This window comes from Somniosus microcephalus, chromosome 13, assembly GCF_052327205.1.
Source record: "Somniosus microcephalus isolate GS21.2 chromosome 13, FLI_Smic_1.0, whole genome shotgun sequence".
Classification (NCBI taxonomy): Eukaryota; Metazoa; Chordata; class Chondrichthyes; order Squaliformes; family Somniosidae; genus Somniosus; species Somniosus microcephalus.
The window spans coordinates 183,510,734-183,528,980 of NC_140999.1; the positions used below are offsets into that span (position 1 = coordinate 183,510,734).

The 18,247-nt window shown below is 44.9% G+C and overlaps 1 protein-coding gene across 2 annotated transcripts in view; it reads left to right on the forward strand.

The window, feature by feature from the left end:
- The first annotated feature begins 345 nt into the window (after positions 1 to 345).
- hm13 (histocompatibility (minor) 13) overlaps positions 346 to 18,247 on the forward strand; it is an 82,855-nt gene continuing 64,953 nt past the window's right edge. Inside the window, exons 1-3 of one of the 2 annotated variants that reach the window (XM_086005774.1) lie at positions 346 to 1,161; positions 6,624 to 6,722; positions 7,263 to 7,345. In XM_086005774.1, coding sequence (XP_085861900.1) covers positions 949 to 1,161; positions 6,624 to 6,722; positions 7,263 to 7,345 — 395 coding nt within the window. In that variant the 5' untranslated portion in view covers positions 346 to 948. The remainder of the gene's footprint in view (positions 1,162 to 6,623; positions 6,723 to 7,262; positions 7,346 to 18,247) is intronic. The other variant, XM_086005775.1, reaches the window with a different exon arrangement.

Consider the following 18,247-nt stretch of genomic DNA (forward strand, 5'->3'; position numbering starts at 1 on the left):
AGATAAATGGTTGGGTGTTCTCTTGGTTAAGTTTAGCTCTCTTTGTTTGGAACTTTCCAGAACTTCCTTTCCTTCAAATAAAGCACTTCATGTTTGAATCTCTGAGTCCTAAATTGTGTCTAGGTAGAAAGGTACCGACATAACAGATGGCAATTGCCATCACCAATTTAGAGGTAAGCATATGCCCCCTTCTTAAAGGGGCACAACCAATAAAAACTGACGAACTGACGAAAGGTCATTGACTTGAACCGTTAACTCTTTCTCTCTCCACAGATGCTGCCTGACCTGCTAAGTATGTCCAGCTTTTTCTGGTTTTAATTTCAGTTTTCCATCATCTGCAGTATTTTGCTTTTGTATTACAATAATAATACACCTTGCACCGTCATCCCTTTTATCATTTAATCTCTCCTGCCTTCCACCTTATCGCAGACCTTCCATTTTGTTCTTTCCCCACCTCCCCCCTTTACCTGCCCCTGAATTTGCTTAAAACACGTTACACCTTTTTTTAACATTTTCCAGTTCTGAGGAACGGTCAACGACCTGAAACGTTAAAACTCACTTCTCTCTCCGCAGACCTGCTGAGTGCTCCCAGTAATTTTCATGTTTCTATTTCATTTCAATGGGTTTGGAAACCCAGCTCAGCTTTGCTGTTGAAAAGCTCAGTGCAAGAAATCCTTGGGCAGATAGGCGTTGAGTGAAGTGAAAGATATGGAGAAATATATGGATAGAAAAATGGTATCCTTATTTTGGGGAAATAAAACTCAAGACAGGCCCTGGGCGGTTGCTAGGCACAGCTGGCCCGGTTGCTAGGGCGGAGACGGAACCTCCGGTTCGCTCTGCGACGTGACGTCGTCGAAAGGGGGGAACGGTACGTCACGTCCGCCGCCGGCTGTTAAGGAAACGTGGCCGTTCAGGCTCTGGTTACCGGGAGAGAGAGAGAAAAAGAACATGGCGGAGGGAGAGAGCCCGCTGATGGCCGACAGTACCGTTAACGCCACCCTTAACGCCACCGAGGCGGCGGCCGCCGCCGCTGCTAATGCCACCGCCAAGTTCGTGGCCACCCCCGAAGGGACGGCCGTGGCCTACGGGAGCCTGGTGCTGATGGCCCTGCTGCCCATCTTCTTCGGGGCCCTGCGCTCTGTCAACTGTGCCAAGTCTAAGGTAAGATATATGGAGAAATACATTGATAGAAAAATGGTATTTTTTTTGTGTGTGTGTGCAGTTTTGGTCGCCTTATCTGAGGAAGGATGTTCTTGCCATGGAGGGAGTTCAGCGAAGAATCACCAGGCTGATACCTGGGATGGCAGGAATAACGTTTGAGGAGAGATTGGGTCGATTGGGCTTGTACTCGTTGGAGTTTAGAAGAATGAGAGGGGATCTCATTGAAAGTTATAAAATTCTGGCAGGACTGGACAGACTAGATGCAGGAAGGATGTTCCCGATGTTCAGGAAATCCAGAACCAGGGGTCACAGTCTAAGGATAAGGGGTAGGCCATTTGGGACTGAGATGAGGGGGAATTTCTTCACCCAGAGAGTGGTGAACCTGTGGAATTCTCTACCACAGAAGGCAGTTGAGGCCAATTCGTTAAATATATTCAAGAAGGAGTTGGATATATTTCTTAAGGCTAAAGGGATCAAGGGATATGGGGAGAAAGCAGGGACCGGGTACTGAATTTGGATGATCAACCATGATCTCATTGAATGGCAGAGCAGGCTCGAGGGGCCGAATGGCCTACTCCTGCTCCTATCTTCTATGTTTTTATGTAACTGGACCACCTACGGCAACAGCGGGCTGGATGGGTGAAGAAAGCCAAGACTCGCCTTTATACCTGCGCTTTTTTTCCTCTTGCAACGGTTGAATTCCAATAATTAAGCGAGCTGCTCAGTGTGTCGCGCCCTTGCCTCTGAGTCAGACGGTTGGGGGTTCGCAATCCCCACTCCGGAGACTTGAGCGCTGAAGTCCAGGCTGACGCTCCGAGGGAAGTGCTGCGCTGTCTGAGGTGCCAGCTTTCGGATGAGACGTTCAACCGAGGCCCCGTTTGCGATCTCGGCTGGAAGTAAAAGATCTCATGTCCACTATCTTGAAGAGCAATGGGAGTTATCCCTGGTGTTCTGGCCAATATTTATCCCTCAACCAACATCACTAAAAACAGATTATCTGGTTGTTATCACATTGCTGTTTGTGGGAGCTTGCTGTGTGCAAATTGGCTGCCGCGTTTACTACATTACAACAGCGACTACACTTCAAAAAGTACTTAAATAACAACAGAAAATGCTGGAAACACTCAGCAGATCAGACAGCATTAATCAGGGTGCTGCCTGACCTGACGTCAACTCTGTTTCTCTCTCCACAGATGCGGCCTGACCTGTTGAGTGTTTACAGCATTTTCTGTGTTTATTTCAGATTTCCAGCATCTGCAGGATTTTGCTATTATTGAAAAAGTACTTAATAATAGGCTGCAACGCGCTTTGGGGAGTCCGGTCGTCGTGGAGGGCACTATAGAAATGGAAGTCTTTTTTAAAATTGCTGTGGATTATCAGCACATAGCAACATCTTAATACAGGAAACTCTCGATTTACCGGCACCTAAATAACTGGAAATCTCTGTTAACCGGCAAAATTCAGGAGTAGGTTCAGGTAAGTTTTACTTCATATTCGTGGCCGTTCCTGGATCTGTGGTTGTGTAACCGGGGTTCCTGCACTTGTTGCTAAGCAACAGGGAAGCCTGGATTTGTTGCTGTGTACAGAGCTCTCGTGCCTTTTACTATACCTCTCTGTAATCCGGACTTTTTGATAAACCGGCACCACGCCGGTCCCGTCGGTGCCGGATAAAAAAGAGTTTCCTGTACTTGTTGGGATCTGCAAACGTTACTGAATGTTCAGAATGGTTCCCATGCCTTTGTGAGTAACCCAACTATTCTCAGCATGAGTAGTGATACAAAGAGAAAAAAGAAAGACTTACATTTATATAGCGCCTTTCATGACCACAGGACGCCCCAAAGCGCTTCACAACCAATGAATTACTTTTTTGAAGTGGAGTCACTGTTGTAATGTTGGAAACGTGGCAGCCAATTTGCGCACAGCAAGCTCCCACAAACAGCAATGTGATAATGACCAGATAATCTGTTTTTAGTGATGTTGATTGAGGGATAAATATTGGCCTCAGGACACCAGGGATAACTTCCCCCGCTCTTCTTTGAAATCATGCCATGGGATCTTTCACGTCTACCTGAGAGAGCAGATAGGGCCTCGGTTTAACGTCTCACCCGAAAGACGGCACCTCCGACAGTGCAGCACTCCCTCAGCACTGCACTGGGAGTGTCAGCCTAGATTTTCGTGGTCATGTCCTTGGAGTGGGACTTGAACCCACAACCTTCTCACTTAGAGGTGAGCGCGTTACCAACTGAGCCACAGCTGACGGGGAGTCTGAACAACGGGCTGTGCTTGGAGAGTAGGGATCATGTTCTTAAACTGTATATGCGTATATACAGTATATTTCATTTACACACACTTCTCAAGAAACATTTGTAAATAATTAATGCTGAAGTAAATAACACATGATAAAAGTTTCCTACTGGGCAGGAGATATCTTTCTCTCATGGAAGGTGGCAGGGCAGGACAGGTTAACGAAGCAGTTAATAAAGCATATGGGATCCTGGACAAGGCATAGAGTACAAAAGCTAGGAAGTTAAGCTGAACCTATATAAAACACTAGTCTGACCCCAGCTACAGTGTGTCCAATTCTGGGCACTGCATTTTAGGAAGGACGCGACTGCTTTGGGGAGGGTACAGAAGAATGACTAGAATGGTTCCAGGGAGGAGGGATTACAGTTACATGGATAGACTGGTGAAGCTGGGGCATTCTCCTCGGAACAGAGAAGGCTAAGAGGAGATTTGATGGAAGTGTTTAAAATCCGAACTGTTTCCGAAGGCTGAAGTGTCGATAACCAGAGGGCTCAAGTTTACGGTGATTGGCAAAACAACCAGGGACGACATGAGGAAAAACTTTTTTACGCAGCGAGTGGTTAGGATTTGGAATGCACTGCCTGATAGGGTGGTAGAAACCGATTCAATAGTCGCCTTCAAAAGGGAATTGGATAAATACTTGAAGGAGAAAATATTGTAGGGATATAGGGAAAGAATGGGGGAGTGGGACTAACTGGATTGATCTTTGAGAGCTGGCACGGACTTGATGGCCTCCTCCTTGCTGTACTATTCTATGATTCTATTTCTCTATCTCCTCTCTCGTCTCTTAATTATTTAACTATCTATTTTTATAAATATATTCTTATTTATCTGCCTTGCCTAGTTTGGGGGAAACTTGTGTGCTAGTTTCTTCAGCATTAATTATTTATCAAGAATTGTTTGTAAATATATTCTGTGCATTTTTCATATTTCAAGTTGAATATATATTTCAAATCTAGTAGGTGGCATCAGAAGAAATGGTAATGCATGGTAAGAAGAATTAAACTGGTGTCTCAATTAGTTGTATATTTTCCATCAAGTTTTATGGAACTAAATGTAAAGAAGAGTTGCAATATGTAATCTATATCTATGAATTCTGTAATTGGTGCAGTGGTCACTAGTCTGGAGAATAAACGTTAAAGCTGTTGTCCAAGATTCCTTAGGGCTGGAGTGCATTTTGGAGTTTGTTCTGATAACTTCAGAGGAATTGTAAAATCATACAGCACAGCAAGAGGCCATTTGACCAGTCATGTCTGTGCTAGCTCTTTAAAGAAACTATCCAAAGCAGTGGCTCAGTTGGTGGCAACCTCTCCTCTGAGTCTGAAGGTTGTGGGTTCAAGTCCCACTCCAGAGACGTGAGCACAAAAATCTCGGCTGAAACTGCAGTGCAGTGCTGAGAGAGTGCTGCGCTGTCGGAGGTGCCGTCTTTCAGATGAGACGTTAAATGAAGGCCGCTTTTGCTCTCTGGTCATTATCACATTGCTGTTTGTGGGAGCTTCCTGTGCACAAATTGGCTGCCATGTTTCCTACATTACAATGGCGACTACACTTCAAAAAAAAATGTAGTTCATTGGCTGTAAAGTATTTTGGGATGTCCGGTGGTCGTGAAAGACGCCAAATAAATGCAAGTCTTTCTTTCAAGGAGTGCTGAGGTTCATTGTGGCCAAGTTAGGGAGGGGGGAAACTAGGAAACCCTCATACTGGAGCACAAATGTGCTACTATCCCACTGCCTTAGAACACTTCTTTTATGTTGATTGATTTTGTCAACCGGGTATGTAGTTTATTTCTACCTATACTGAACTATTGTATCCAAACAGCTTTCCTAGCCGGTAGGATGGGATTGAGATTTCCCTAGTCCTGCCAATGCCAATTTATGGTCTTCTTGAAAGTTGATGTTTGCTTTGTGTTTGCAGCACTGCTGTGCCATATGCTCCTGCCTTTGCCAAACAGATGCGTCAGCTCATTTATCAGGAAAACCTGGTACCAATGTTCCCCCTATTTTTTTTTTTTGGTGCGCGACCCATTCAAATTTTCACGCATGCACAGTTTCTTCCCTGTAGCAGCCAGAGAGCAGACCGCTGCGGGAGCGTTGCCTGGTACCCCAGCTAATCTTCAGTTTTGAACTCCTTGACAAGCTCCTTACCCCTGTATGGTTTTTCTTTTTGCAGTTTAAGAATATTTATGACGTGTCCCATGTAGCTTGTTTGCGCATTAAAACACCACACTAAAACTGATTGTGGTAGCAGCTTGATCTTGCTCACTGTGCCCCTTACTGAAAAGTAAGTAATGGCAAGGTCCTAGCACGTAGTGTCCATATTGAGTGTCATTATTTTAGGCAAAACTGACTTGTGACCGTTCCATCTGCAGCGATGCTACATGGGACAATGTAAACTCATTTATTGGGGTAAAGAGGAAAGTAACTGGAAGATTTTTTCCTTGTAGCATTTGTACGAATAGCAGGGTAGAAAACGAATTCCCTAACTGTTACCTCGTGGCGAAAGACTTGAGCGTTGCATATTATAAGGCTCCAGTTTACTGGATACAAAAGCAAAATACTGCAGATGCTGGAAATCTGAAATAAAAAGAGAAAATGCTGGAAATTCTCAGCGGGTCAGGCAGCATCTGTGGAGCGGGAAACGGTTAACGTTTGAGGTTGATGACTGAAACGTTTACTCTGGCTCTTCTCTCCACAGATGCTGCCTGACCTGAGTATTTCCAGCATTTTCTGCTGTTACTCCAGTTTACTGGACCTTTGTTTGCTGTCTGCCTTCTGTTCTGGTGTGTTTTGTTACAGCACTCACATGAACAAGTGTGTAAAATCTTGGAATCCCAATTATCTAGGGTTGGATGGAATGGAATCTGACTCTCCCTTTCCCTTTCCCATGTTTTAAACACGGTGGGTTTGAGCTTATTTACTTGGCTGGGAGTTAAACATATTCCACGGACGACTGCTGTTATTGCAATCCCTACAAAGCAAAAATTCAAAAATATCTCCTGGCGAGAAGTACTTGGCTTCAGCTTCATTTTGCCTTTAGTTACGATACCTACAAAAAGAAATGATCTGATTAACCTGAACATCTATTATGTACTCCGGCTGACTGTAGAGCAATGGTACAGTATACTTTGATTCTTAACTGCTTTCTGTTTTGCACTGCAGAATTCCTCCGATATGCCAGAGACCATTACAAGTCGAGATGCAGCCAGGTTCCCCATCATTGCCAGCTGCACACTGTTTGGCCTTTATCTTTTTTTCAAAGTAAGTTGGTCCTAGTTTGCATAACACATTATCCTTCAATTTTCAGTCTCTCTTCTCGCCCCCTCTAAAATAGCTGACTCTTCAAATGTCACCAATCGATGTGCAGAACCTTGATTTTCATCATCCTCTTCTCACAGAATCACAGAAACCCCACAGTGCAGATAGAGGCCACTTCGGCCCATCGAGCCTGCACCGACACATATCCCACCCGATCCCCGTAACCCCTACACCAACACATATCCCACCCTAACCCCGTAACCCCACGTATTTAATCCCCCTAACACTAAGGGTCAATTTTTATCATGGCCAATCAACCTAACCCGCACATCTTTGGACTGTGGGAGGAAACCGGAGCACCCGGAGGAAACCCACGCAAACACGGGGAGAATGTGCAAACTCCACACAGACAGTCGCCCGAGGCCGGATTCGAACCCGGGTCCCTGGCGCTGTGAGGCAACAGTGCTAACCACTATGCCACCTGTAGCAATAATAGCATTGTACTATATTTACTAAACTAATTGTAGCATTTTTTGTTTTCAGATATTTTCTCAAGAGTACATCAACTTGCTCTTATCCTTGTATTTTTTCATACTGGGTATATTGGCTTTGTCTCACACTTTAAGGTATGTGGTCCTTTTTACTATTCAAAGAGAAGGATCCTGTAGAAGAAAAGCAAACCAATTTGCTGTGTAAAAATATGTATGGCTTAGTGGGTATCACCCTTGCCTGAGTCAGAAGGTTGTGGGTTCAAGTCCCACTCCAGAGACTTGAGCACAAAAATCTAGGCCGACACTCCAGTGCAGTGCTGAGGGAATGCTGCACTGTCGGAGGTTCCGTCTTTCAGATGAGACGTTAAACCGAGGCCCCGTCTGCTCTCTCAGGTGGACATAAAAGATCCCATGGCACTATTTTGAAGAGCAGGGGAGTTATCCCTGGTGTCTTGGCCAATATGTGTCCCTCAATCAACATCACTGAAACAGATGATCTGCTCATTATCACATTGCTGTGTGTGGGAGCTTGCTGTGCGCAATTGGCTGCCGCATTTCCTACATTACAACAGTGGCTACACTTCAAAAGTACTTCATTGGCTGTAAAGCACTTTGGGGCATCCTGAGGTTGTGAAAAGCGCTGTACAAATGCAAGTCTTTTCTTTTTAGTGTGTGTCAACATTTAGTTTAACTCTATCTTTCACAAGTAATTGTCCTATAAAGATCTCTGTGGCTGATTTAGCTGACTGGAATATTGGGGGAAAATGTTCTCGTGCTGGGGTCATAGGAAGGAGGCAGGGAATAGATTGGTAAAATGCCCCATGGGCTGTTTGTAATTTGTTGTTGTACGCGAGTCGACTTTTTTTATTGTCTGGTAGTGCGTTTTTAAAAAAAATCTGGTTATTTAGAGCAAGTGGTCCATTACATAGAGTAGCAGAAGGTATAACTTTGTACAGCACTTACACGCTGGTAGAAGTTTGGAACTCTTCCACAAAGGGCAGTTGATGCTGGGTCAATTGTTAATTTAAAATCTGAGATTGATAGATTTTTTTTGTTAAACAAAGGTATTATTAAGGGTTATAAAGGCCCCATATGGAGCTCGGTCACAGATAAGCTTGATCTCATTGAATGGCGGAATAGGCTCGAGGGGCTAAATGACTGCTCCTGTTCCTATAACTGGTAACAAGGTCATGAAATAAGTGGACATCAGAGGTGTTGGTGTTGGATAGCAAAAGCACATACTTGAAGGAAATTAGGTGTAAAACTGGGGACACAGGTGAGGGTTTAAGGAAATAAAGGATTTCAAGCTACAGGAAACTCTTGTTTAAACGGCACCTAAATATCCGGAATTCTCTATTAACCGGCAAAACTCTCACTCCGAAAACAACACCTCAATAACCGGCAATGTTGCTGAGTCCGAGTCCGAGTCTCCCACAGTGGCCGAGTTAGTCAATGGGGGTAGTTCTCCAAACTGCCACTGCTCGGCCTCTTGGCGCTGTCGGAAGTCCGAACACCTCAATAACAGGAGTCTGACTCTCCCGCGCTGCCGGTAGTCTCTTCTGATCTGCCATTTTACAGGGGTACTGTGTGTCTCCCACGCTGCTGGTAGTCATTGCATTGCATTACTCTCAACTGGCAGTACTGTACTTAATCAAGCATCTTCCACCATCCATTTAACACAACATTCTGTAGGTGAGTACCCAATTACTGTATACTGCACATTTCTTGATTTTTTAAATTTTTCTTTGTTAAAAATAATCTCGGTAGATAACCCTCTCCGTCATCCGGAATTTTTGATCAACCTGTATGTAGTGAAATTTGACTACGCTCCCCCCACCCTTGTTGAAATGTAAGCTGACAGGAGAAAATTAGGACATTGCCAACACTTCATGCTCTGGAGCTCCTTGGACCCGAGAAATGTTAGTTAGGTGCCCATCCCCAACACTGATTGCTTTTTGTGTATTTTAGATTTCCTTTGCCCCCCCACCCCCCAGTAAGCTGACTTGAACTGGGATGCGTCCACGGAAGGCAATCGCCTCGCCCCTCTCCCCCCCCCCCCCCCCCCCCCATCCCCTCCCTCTGTACTTCATCCAAGTGGCTTTCTTCAAGTGTGACCTGAGACAGTGAGTCTCTGCAGGTTATTTGCCTATGTAGGGGCAGGAGGTTGCGGGGCAATCACAGCAGAGCCTGATCTTGTCCTTGCCTGAGATCCATACACATGCACCTTCCAGCAGGAGGCACTGGATAGCGAGCAGAATGGCTGCGCTTTCTTTCCCAAAACCCAGACCGTTAAGCCAGTTGGCAGCACCTGTACCACCGTGCCAGTCCCAATCGGCTAACTCCGCACAGACCGGAGAGCCTGAAATATTCCTAGTGCTTCACTACCACATTAACCTACGCATTTACCCACCAAACCTTTGGGTAAGCCTGTTTTTTTGATTTGTTTGTTTTGCAAATCCTACAATGTTGCACTGTTGGTGCAAACATCTTTCTAAAAGGGAAGTTGGAGACTGGTGGGTTCTTTTGGGAGTTATAAGGGTTATTTATATTAGAGGATCAGCATTTGCTTCCCAAAGGATCCGGTTGAAAACTAGTTCTTAATAAATTGGAAATCTGGGAAATCTGACTGCAAGTGATGTGTAACCTTATTTCCCAAATTAAAAATTTTGTTTCATGTTTCATTGATATATTTCATTGTTCATAGAGATTAAACTATGGAAAATTAGTGCTTGAATATATAATATAAATAAGTTTAGAGTTAGTATGCTGTACCAGATATATAATTTCCTTTTAATCAATGGCGGATTATTTCAGGATAAATCTGCAATAATGGTATCTGCACGCGTGAATTGATGAATGGAATGCCATCACTGATGGTGTGTGAAGATCACTGGTCAGCACATTGCTGACTATTAATGGCAAAAAGACGTACATCTTAAATAAGATAGTGGAGTGATCTGTTTTTTTCAGGTCCAGAAGACACTTGCAAGCTACTCGGTTATTTTTGGCAGTGTGACAATCCCTCAGTGGGTTACTGCCTGATTAAGCACTTCCAAGGCCTCTACTATTCTGTAATGATATTTCATTTATATTGTGTTTATAAGAACATAAGAAATAGGAGCAGGAGTCAGCCATTTGGCTCCTTGAGCCTGCTCTGCCATTCAATAAGATCATGGCTGATCTTCTACCTCAACTCCACTTTTCTGCACTATCCCCATATCCCTTGATTCCCTTAATATCCAAAAATCTATCGATCTCTGTCTTGAATATACTCAACAACTGAGCCTCCACAGCCCTCTGGGGTAGAGAATTCCAAAGATTCACTACTCTCTGGGTGAAGAAATTTCTCCTCATCTCAGTCCTAAATGGCCGACCCCTTATTCTGAGACTGTGACCCCTGGTTCTAGACTCCCCAGCCAGGGGAAACATCCTCCCTGCATCTACCCAGTCAAGCCCTGTAAGAATTTTGTATGTTTCAATGAAATCACCTCTTATTCTTCTAAACTCTAGAGAATATAGGCCAAGTCTACTCAATCTCTCCTCATCGGACAATCCCCCCCCATCCCGGGAACCAGTCTGGTGAACCTTCGTTGCACTCCCTCTATGGCAAGTAGATCCTTCCTTAGGTAAGGAGACCAAAACTGTACACAATACTCCAGGTGTGGTCTCCCCAGGGCCCTATATAATTGCAGTAAGACATCTTTACTCTTATACTCAGATCCTCTTGTAATAAAGGCCAACATACCATTTGCTTTCCTAATTGCTTGCTGTACCTGCATGCTAACTTTCAATGATTCGTGTACGCAGACACCCTCTGAACACCGACATTTCCCAATCTCTCACCATTTCAAAAAAACTCTGCTTTTCTATTTTCCTACCAAAGTGGATAACTTCACATTTCTCCACATTATATTCCATTTGCCATGTTCTTGCCCACTCACTTAGCTTGTCTATATACCCTTCATATTCATATATATACCCTTCGAGCCTCTTGTCTCTGTCACAAAACTTACATTCCCACCCAGCAAACTTGGATATATCACATTTGGTCCCCTCATCGAAATCACTGATGTAGATTGTGAATAGCTGAGGCCCAAGCACTGATCCTTGCGGTACCCCAATAGTTGCAGCCTGCCAACCCGAAAATGACCCATTTATTCCTACTCTGTTTTCTGTTCAATAACCAATCCTCAATCCATGCTAGTATATTACCCCTAATCCCATGAGCCCTAATTCTGTTTAATAATCTCTTGTGTGGCACCTTATTGAATGCCTTCTGAAAATCCAAATACACCACATCCACTGGTTCCCCCTTATTATATCTATATGTATGTATGTTTTCCATACTTTATACTCTTGCCAATTTTTTTTGCTAGCATTACTGCATGGAGGAAAATGTACCCCATTGCATATTTTTTTGTGTAATTTATGGCCTCCCTCTATTTGCACGATTAGTAAGGGAAGTGATTTGTTGTAGCAAATAATTTGTTACTGTTCAGATCTGCTCAGAAACCAGCCTTTTTTATGAAAAATTGCCATATTGGGGCATCAAATAGAACTACATGCAATAAGTACAGAATTTGCTGTGCAATATTTCACTGTGACAAATCACTTGCAATGTTATCTCTAATTTTTTTTTCTGTGCGCGGTCCCTTTAAATTTGCTGCAAGGCCGCGCATGCACGGTATCTTCCCGCGGCAGCAGCTTGTGAGCGGCCTGCGCGGGACCTCCCGATAGGGGGAACATTTATCACTTGTCCTATTAAACAGCTGAATACGTTGCCACGGGCTTGACCTTTGGAACAGGCGGGTAGACAGAGTTCGGATGCGGATCAGCTACGATCTGACTGAATGGAGGAACAGGCTCGAGGGGCTGAATGGCCTTGCTCCTGTTCCTATGTTCTAACTCTCACTTAAACCACTTAGCCTTGCTGAATCTTTTCCTTCAACATCCTCTACCTGTATCAGGAGAAGGAAGACATGAGAGGCTTCCCACGGCATTGTGAATTAAAACCCCCTCATTTTTGGGTTCCCTGCATTTCCTGGCTGAGTGTGAGGAGGCTGCCTGCTCCTCGGCTTCAGCAGTAGCCGGGTCCGAGCCCTTTTAGTACCTTTACTCGTACTTCAGTACTTTTAGGCGCACGAGAACAGCTGAGGTGATTATCCTTTTAGAATTTTTAAAAATTTGGTGGAGAGGGCGTAAATAAGAAATGCTTGATTATAGGAAAAACTAGTCTGGAAGAAAGTACTTAAAATGTTCAGCTCCCGACAGTTTTTGCATTAACAGTAGATTGCTACTAATGAGCTGCAATTTTCCTGACAACCACGCACTATTTGCAGAGCATAATTATTGCATCTCTAGGGAGGAAAGAAACAAAGCAGGAGAGATGTGAAAAATGGTCCGAGTTGATCCTGTGCGCTGCCCCTTCTAAAATTTCCTTTTTGGCTTTCTCTTGTTCCTGCTGTCGGTCTGGCTTGGTTCATAGCACTTTTGCCTCTGGATCATAAAGTTGTAGGTTCAAGCCCCACTCCAGGACTTGAGCACATAATTGTCGGCTGACAATTCGATGCGGTATTAAGGGAGTGCGGAGATCATAGTCGTCTTTGTGGGAGCTTGCTGTGCGAAAATTGGCTGCCGCGTTTCCTACATTACAACAGTGACTACACTTCAAAAAGTACTTCATTGGTTGTAAAGTGCTTTGGGACGTCTGAGTTCGTGTAAGGTGCTATATAAATGCAAGTTCTTTTTCTTTCAACTGAGGCCTCATTGATCTGTTCAGGCAGATGCAAAAGATCCCATGGCACTATTTGAAGAAGAGCAGGATTCAGTTGGTCACCTGGCCAAAACTTATCATTCAATCAACACTCCCAAAACATATTAGCTGGTCATTTGCTGCTTATCAGCACGTGGCTGTGTGCAAATTAGCTGTTGCATTTGCTTATATTTACATAACCAGTAACTACTAGGGTTGCAAAATTCCAGGAATTTTTAAGAGGAAACTTTCCATGGGAATTTTTGGGAATTTATGGGAATTTTGAGTTTTTTTGCACACTGATGGTTTTTGTCTCTGACCCTTATATTATCTTTGTCATCAAAATAGACATACTGTTCCATACAAATAAAAACAGGCTTTCAAAACTTTATTTAGGTTATAATTTTGAACTTTATTGAACCCCCACAAAAAAGACCCATCTAAAATAAAATAAAAAGAGCGTCAGCTTATTTAGCCTGTAATTTGTCATTATTTTGTCCCTTTGAGTCTTCTACTCATGAGTCTTCTACTCCTCATTGCTCCTCCTGATTCTCTGACGTGTCCATTTCCTCCTCTGTGTCAGTGTCTAGCTGTGTGGTGGACACTTCTGTATCTGGCTCAATAAGTTGTAGGTTCGCCCGGATAGCCACCAGTTTCTCCACTCTATTGTTAGTCAGCCTGTTGCGCACCTTTGTATGCGTATTCCCAAAAAGTGACCAGTTTCGTTCAGAGGCCGCTGATGAAGGTGGGATTTGGAGTATCACCGATGCAATGGGTGACAGGGCCTCCGATGCACAAAGTCCCTTCCACCAGGTATGTGCGCTGATATGCTTGCATGATTCCCATATCCCGTCCCCATTCCAAAGACCTTGCTTGGTAGAGAACTTTGCCAGACTTCCCAGAACTTTGCCCACGTCCAGATTGAGGTGGCGTGAGGGTAGAAATCACACTAAGCGCTGTTGATCTGTTCTCCAGAAAGTATTGGTCTCCCAACATGCTTTGGGTCCAGCATGTATGCTGCAGCATGAATCGGCTTAACACAAAATTCTTGATGCGTCTGTATGAATTGAACAATTGCCTTCTTCTCTGCTTTGAGCAGCAGGGATGTGGGTAGGGCCATGCTGATTTGTTCTTTTAAATCAGCAAAAAGCCTGAGAACATCTGACAAGACAGCGTCATCTCCTTCAATCTGAGCAATTGCAGATGCTACTGGTGAGAGTAGTTTAAGGCTGCTAACCACTCTCTCCCAAAACACATCATCCAGCAGTATTTTCTTGATGGTGGTTTCCATATCCCCAGACTGGGATATTGCCATTTCTTGCAGCGACTCCTTACCCTCCAGAAGGCTGTTGTACATTATGACAACACCACCCCATCTAGTGTTGCTGGGCAGCTTCAGTGTGGTGTTCTTGTTCTTTGTCGTTTGCTTAGAGTTGTAGGTTGCTGCAACTACTTGTTTTCCCCTGACATACTTAACAACTTGCTTGGCTCTCTTGTACAGTGTTTCCATGGTTCTCAAACCCATGATGTCCTTGAGGAGCAGGTTAAGCCCATGAGCTGCGCACCCAATAGACATAATATGACGGTAGGCCTCCTCCACTTGAGCCCAAGCAGCCTTCATATTCGCAGCATTGTCAGTAACTACTGCAAAGACCTTTTGTGATCCAAGATCGTTGATGACCGCTTTCAGCTCATCAGCAATGTATGTGCCTGTGTGTCTGTTGTCCTTCCAGTGTTCTTCAAGAGCACAGGCATGGAGAGGAGTGGAGACAATGTAGTTTATGATGCCCTCCCCTCGTACATTTGACCACCCATCTGAGATAACTGCAACACAGTCTGCCATCTCTATCGTGTCTTTGAGCTTTCCTTGGACTGTTATACTCGGCCTCCAGCAAATAAGTAGACAAAGCATGTCTGATGGGAGGACAGTATGCAGGGCGAATAACATTGAAAAATCTCTTCCAGTACACATTGGCTGTGAGCATGAGGGGTGAGCCTGTCACATATACAGCTAGAGCAAGGCACTCGTCTGCATTCTTCTGGCTATGGTTATCCATTGTATCAAAGAACCTGCCAAGTGGGCCAGGAGTTGCTGATGATAAGGAGCCTGATGCTGAATGTGAACCATCATCTTCTTGAATGGAAGCAGAGGAACTCTGGGCTGACTGCTGTGAGCTTTGAGTGAAGTTGTTGCATTTGGATAAATGCTGCTGCATCTTTGTGGCATTCTTTACATATGGCTTTGTAGAGTGTTTGCACATGAACACAGTCTTTCCATCTTTAATGCCTGGGGTAAAATGCTTCCACACATCCGACGGTAAACGTGGCATTATTCTCTGCAGAGAAATCAAGGGCATTCATCTCTGTTGAACTGTGGTCGATCAGCACGATTGCAACAGGGTGAGTAAATTTTTCCTGATGCTCCATGTGATGGAAGCTTGACCTGTGCATGCACGACGCTACATCACCAATAGAGGGAGCGAATCGCTCATCCACTCATCCAACCAATCAGGACACACTTGTTCACAGTCACACACAAAACTTTTAATTATTAAAACAAGCCAAGTAAGAAGATAAACATATATATTGATTAAGAAAGTCTTTAATAATTAAGATTTCATCTTTGTTAGTAATTTTAAGAGAGGACCTGTGGGGGGGAAAAAAAAATGTGCTTTTTTGGGCAAAATTCCCAAGCTAAACTTCCTGTGGAAATTTACTGGAAACTTTCCACCCCTTCGCAACCCTAGTAACTACACTTCAAAAGTAATGTATTGCACGTGTATCCTCAAGACATGGAAGGCACCATATAAATTCAAATCCTTTAATCCGTGAAGTAGTTGGATTTACTCTCAAATTCTCCCTTCCCCTTTATCCTTGTATTCCTGATTGTGGACTGCTGGAAAGAATATACAAAAATGATGGACAAGAAAAGATCAACTGTTCCATCAGCCCTGCCCCACACAGTCGTGAATCCTTAAGCTTACCGTTCTTCGACAGCACCTCCCAAACCTGTGATCTAGAAGGACAAGGGCAGCAGGCGCATGGGAACACCATCACCTCCAAGTCACACACCATCCTGACTTGGAAATATATCACTGTGCCTTCATAGTCGCTGGGTCTAAATCCTGGAACTCTCTCCCTGACAGCACTGTGGGAGTACCTTCAGCACATGGACTACAGCGGTTCAAGAAACATAGAAGATAGGAGTAGGCCATTCAGCACCTCGAGCCTGCTCTGCCATTCAATGAGATCATGGCTGATCATCCAAACTCAGTACCCTGTCCCTGCCTTCTCCCTATATCCCTTGATCCCTTTAGCCTTAAGAAATATATCTAACTCCTTCTTGAATACATTTAATGAAGTGGCCTCAACTGCCTTCTGTGGTAGAGAATTCCACAGGTTCACCACTCTCTGGGTGAAGAAATTCCTCCTCATCTCTGTCCTAAATGGCTTACCCCTTATCCTTAGACTGTGACCCCTGGTTCTGGACTCCCCGGCCATCGGGAACATCCTTCCTGCATCGAGTCTGTCTAGTCCTGTTAGAATTTTATAAGTTTCAATGAGATCCCCTCTCATTCTTCTAAACTCCAGCGAGTGTAAGCCCAATCAACCCAATCTCCTCATACGTCATTCCTGCCATCCCAGGTATCAGCCTGGTGAATCTTTGCTGCACTCCATGGCAAGAACATCCTTCCTCCGATAAGGCGACCAAAACTGCACACAATACTCAAAAGGTGTGGTCTCACCAAGGCCCTGTACAACTGCAGCAAGACATCCTTGTTCCTGTACTCGAACCCTCTCGCTACGAAGGCCAACATACCATTTGCCTTCTGTAATGAAATGTGTTTGGCTTGCCTGTATTCGTTTTGCACTCGTGTATATTACCCTCCCCCACACGGTGTATAGTTTCACTTCCTCTTTCCCGACTAACCGGGAATGTTCCAGGTCTTGGTTCTTGGCTCCACCCCTGACTTCTCTTACATAAAGATCCCAGGATCTTTATGACTCATTCCTGCGAGCCAGTCAGTGTGTTGAGATGTTAGCTCTGATCTTAGTGATTAAAAGCCAACTTGTTAAAGTCTATAACTTCTAGTTTTGTGGTTATTGAAGGCACATCAATTTTAATCACTAAAGAATACTAGGATGGATCGACTCCTAAAACCAGAGCGTCTGGACTTGGATCCACATTCTGCTGAAGCATCAAATCAATTTGGACACTGGCTCAAATGCTTCGAACTCTTCGCGAGGGCCTCATCCGCTAGCGAGGTAGATAAACTGAGTCTACTGACTACTCGCGTTAATCATCGGATTTATTCGTTCATCCGGGACGCCACCTCTTACACGGAGGCCATCACTATCCTGAAGGCCCAATACCAGAGGCCAGTAAACGAAGTGTACGCCAGACATCTGCTGGCTACACGCAGGCAGCGACCTGAGGAATCAATGGACGATTTCTTACAGGGCCTAAAGGACTTGGTCCGGGACTGTAACTGCAAGGCCGTGACGGCCAACGCGTACTCTGACGAATTGGTCCGCGATTCCTTCATCACGGGCCTCAAATCGAATTATATCCGGCAGAGACTGCTGGAGAAGGAGGCCCTGGACTTAAAAAAGGCAGTGGCCACTGCGCGATCGCTGGACGTGGCCCAGAAAAACTCTGACTCTTATTCTTCCGGCCATGCGGCCCTCACCGCCTCGTGCGCGCCGAGCGGGCCGCCATCTTGGAATCAGCCATCTTCCCCATCCAGGTCTCAGACCAGCTCCACACCGCCGGAGTCCCCACACAGAAGTTCACCCAGGAGTCCTACTACAGCGGCAATGTCTCGAGGCCCGAAATGCTACTTCTGCGACCAGGCCAAGCACCCCAGACAACGATGCCCAGCGAAGGACGCTACATGCTTCAAATGTAAGAAAAAGGGGCATTTTAGCAAAGTCTGCAGGGGGAATCCGATTTCCAACTCCGTCACCGCCTCGTGCGTGCTGTGCGGGCCGCCATCTTGGGATCCGCCATCTTTTCCCGACTCAACGGCCGCTCAGGGCCCAACAGTGGCTTCGATCACGGTGGATCAATCCAGGCCACACCCATTGACAAAATCCATGATGGACATGCAGGTAAACGGGAATTTAATGAAATGTTTAATTGACTGTGGGAGTACCGAGAGTTTTATCCACCCTAGCCTGGTACGGCGGCACTCTTTAACGGTAACCCCTACACGGAGCAGAATTGCTATGGCTGCTAAGCCCCACACTTCGGACATTTTGGGCTACTGTGTGGCAACACTGAC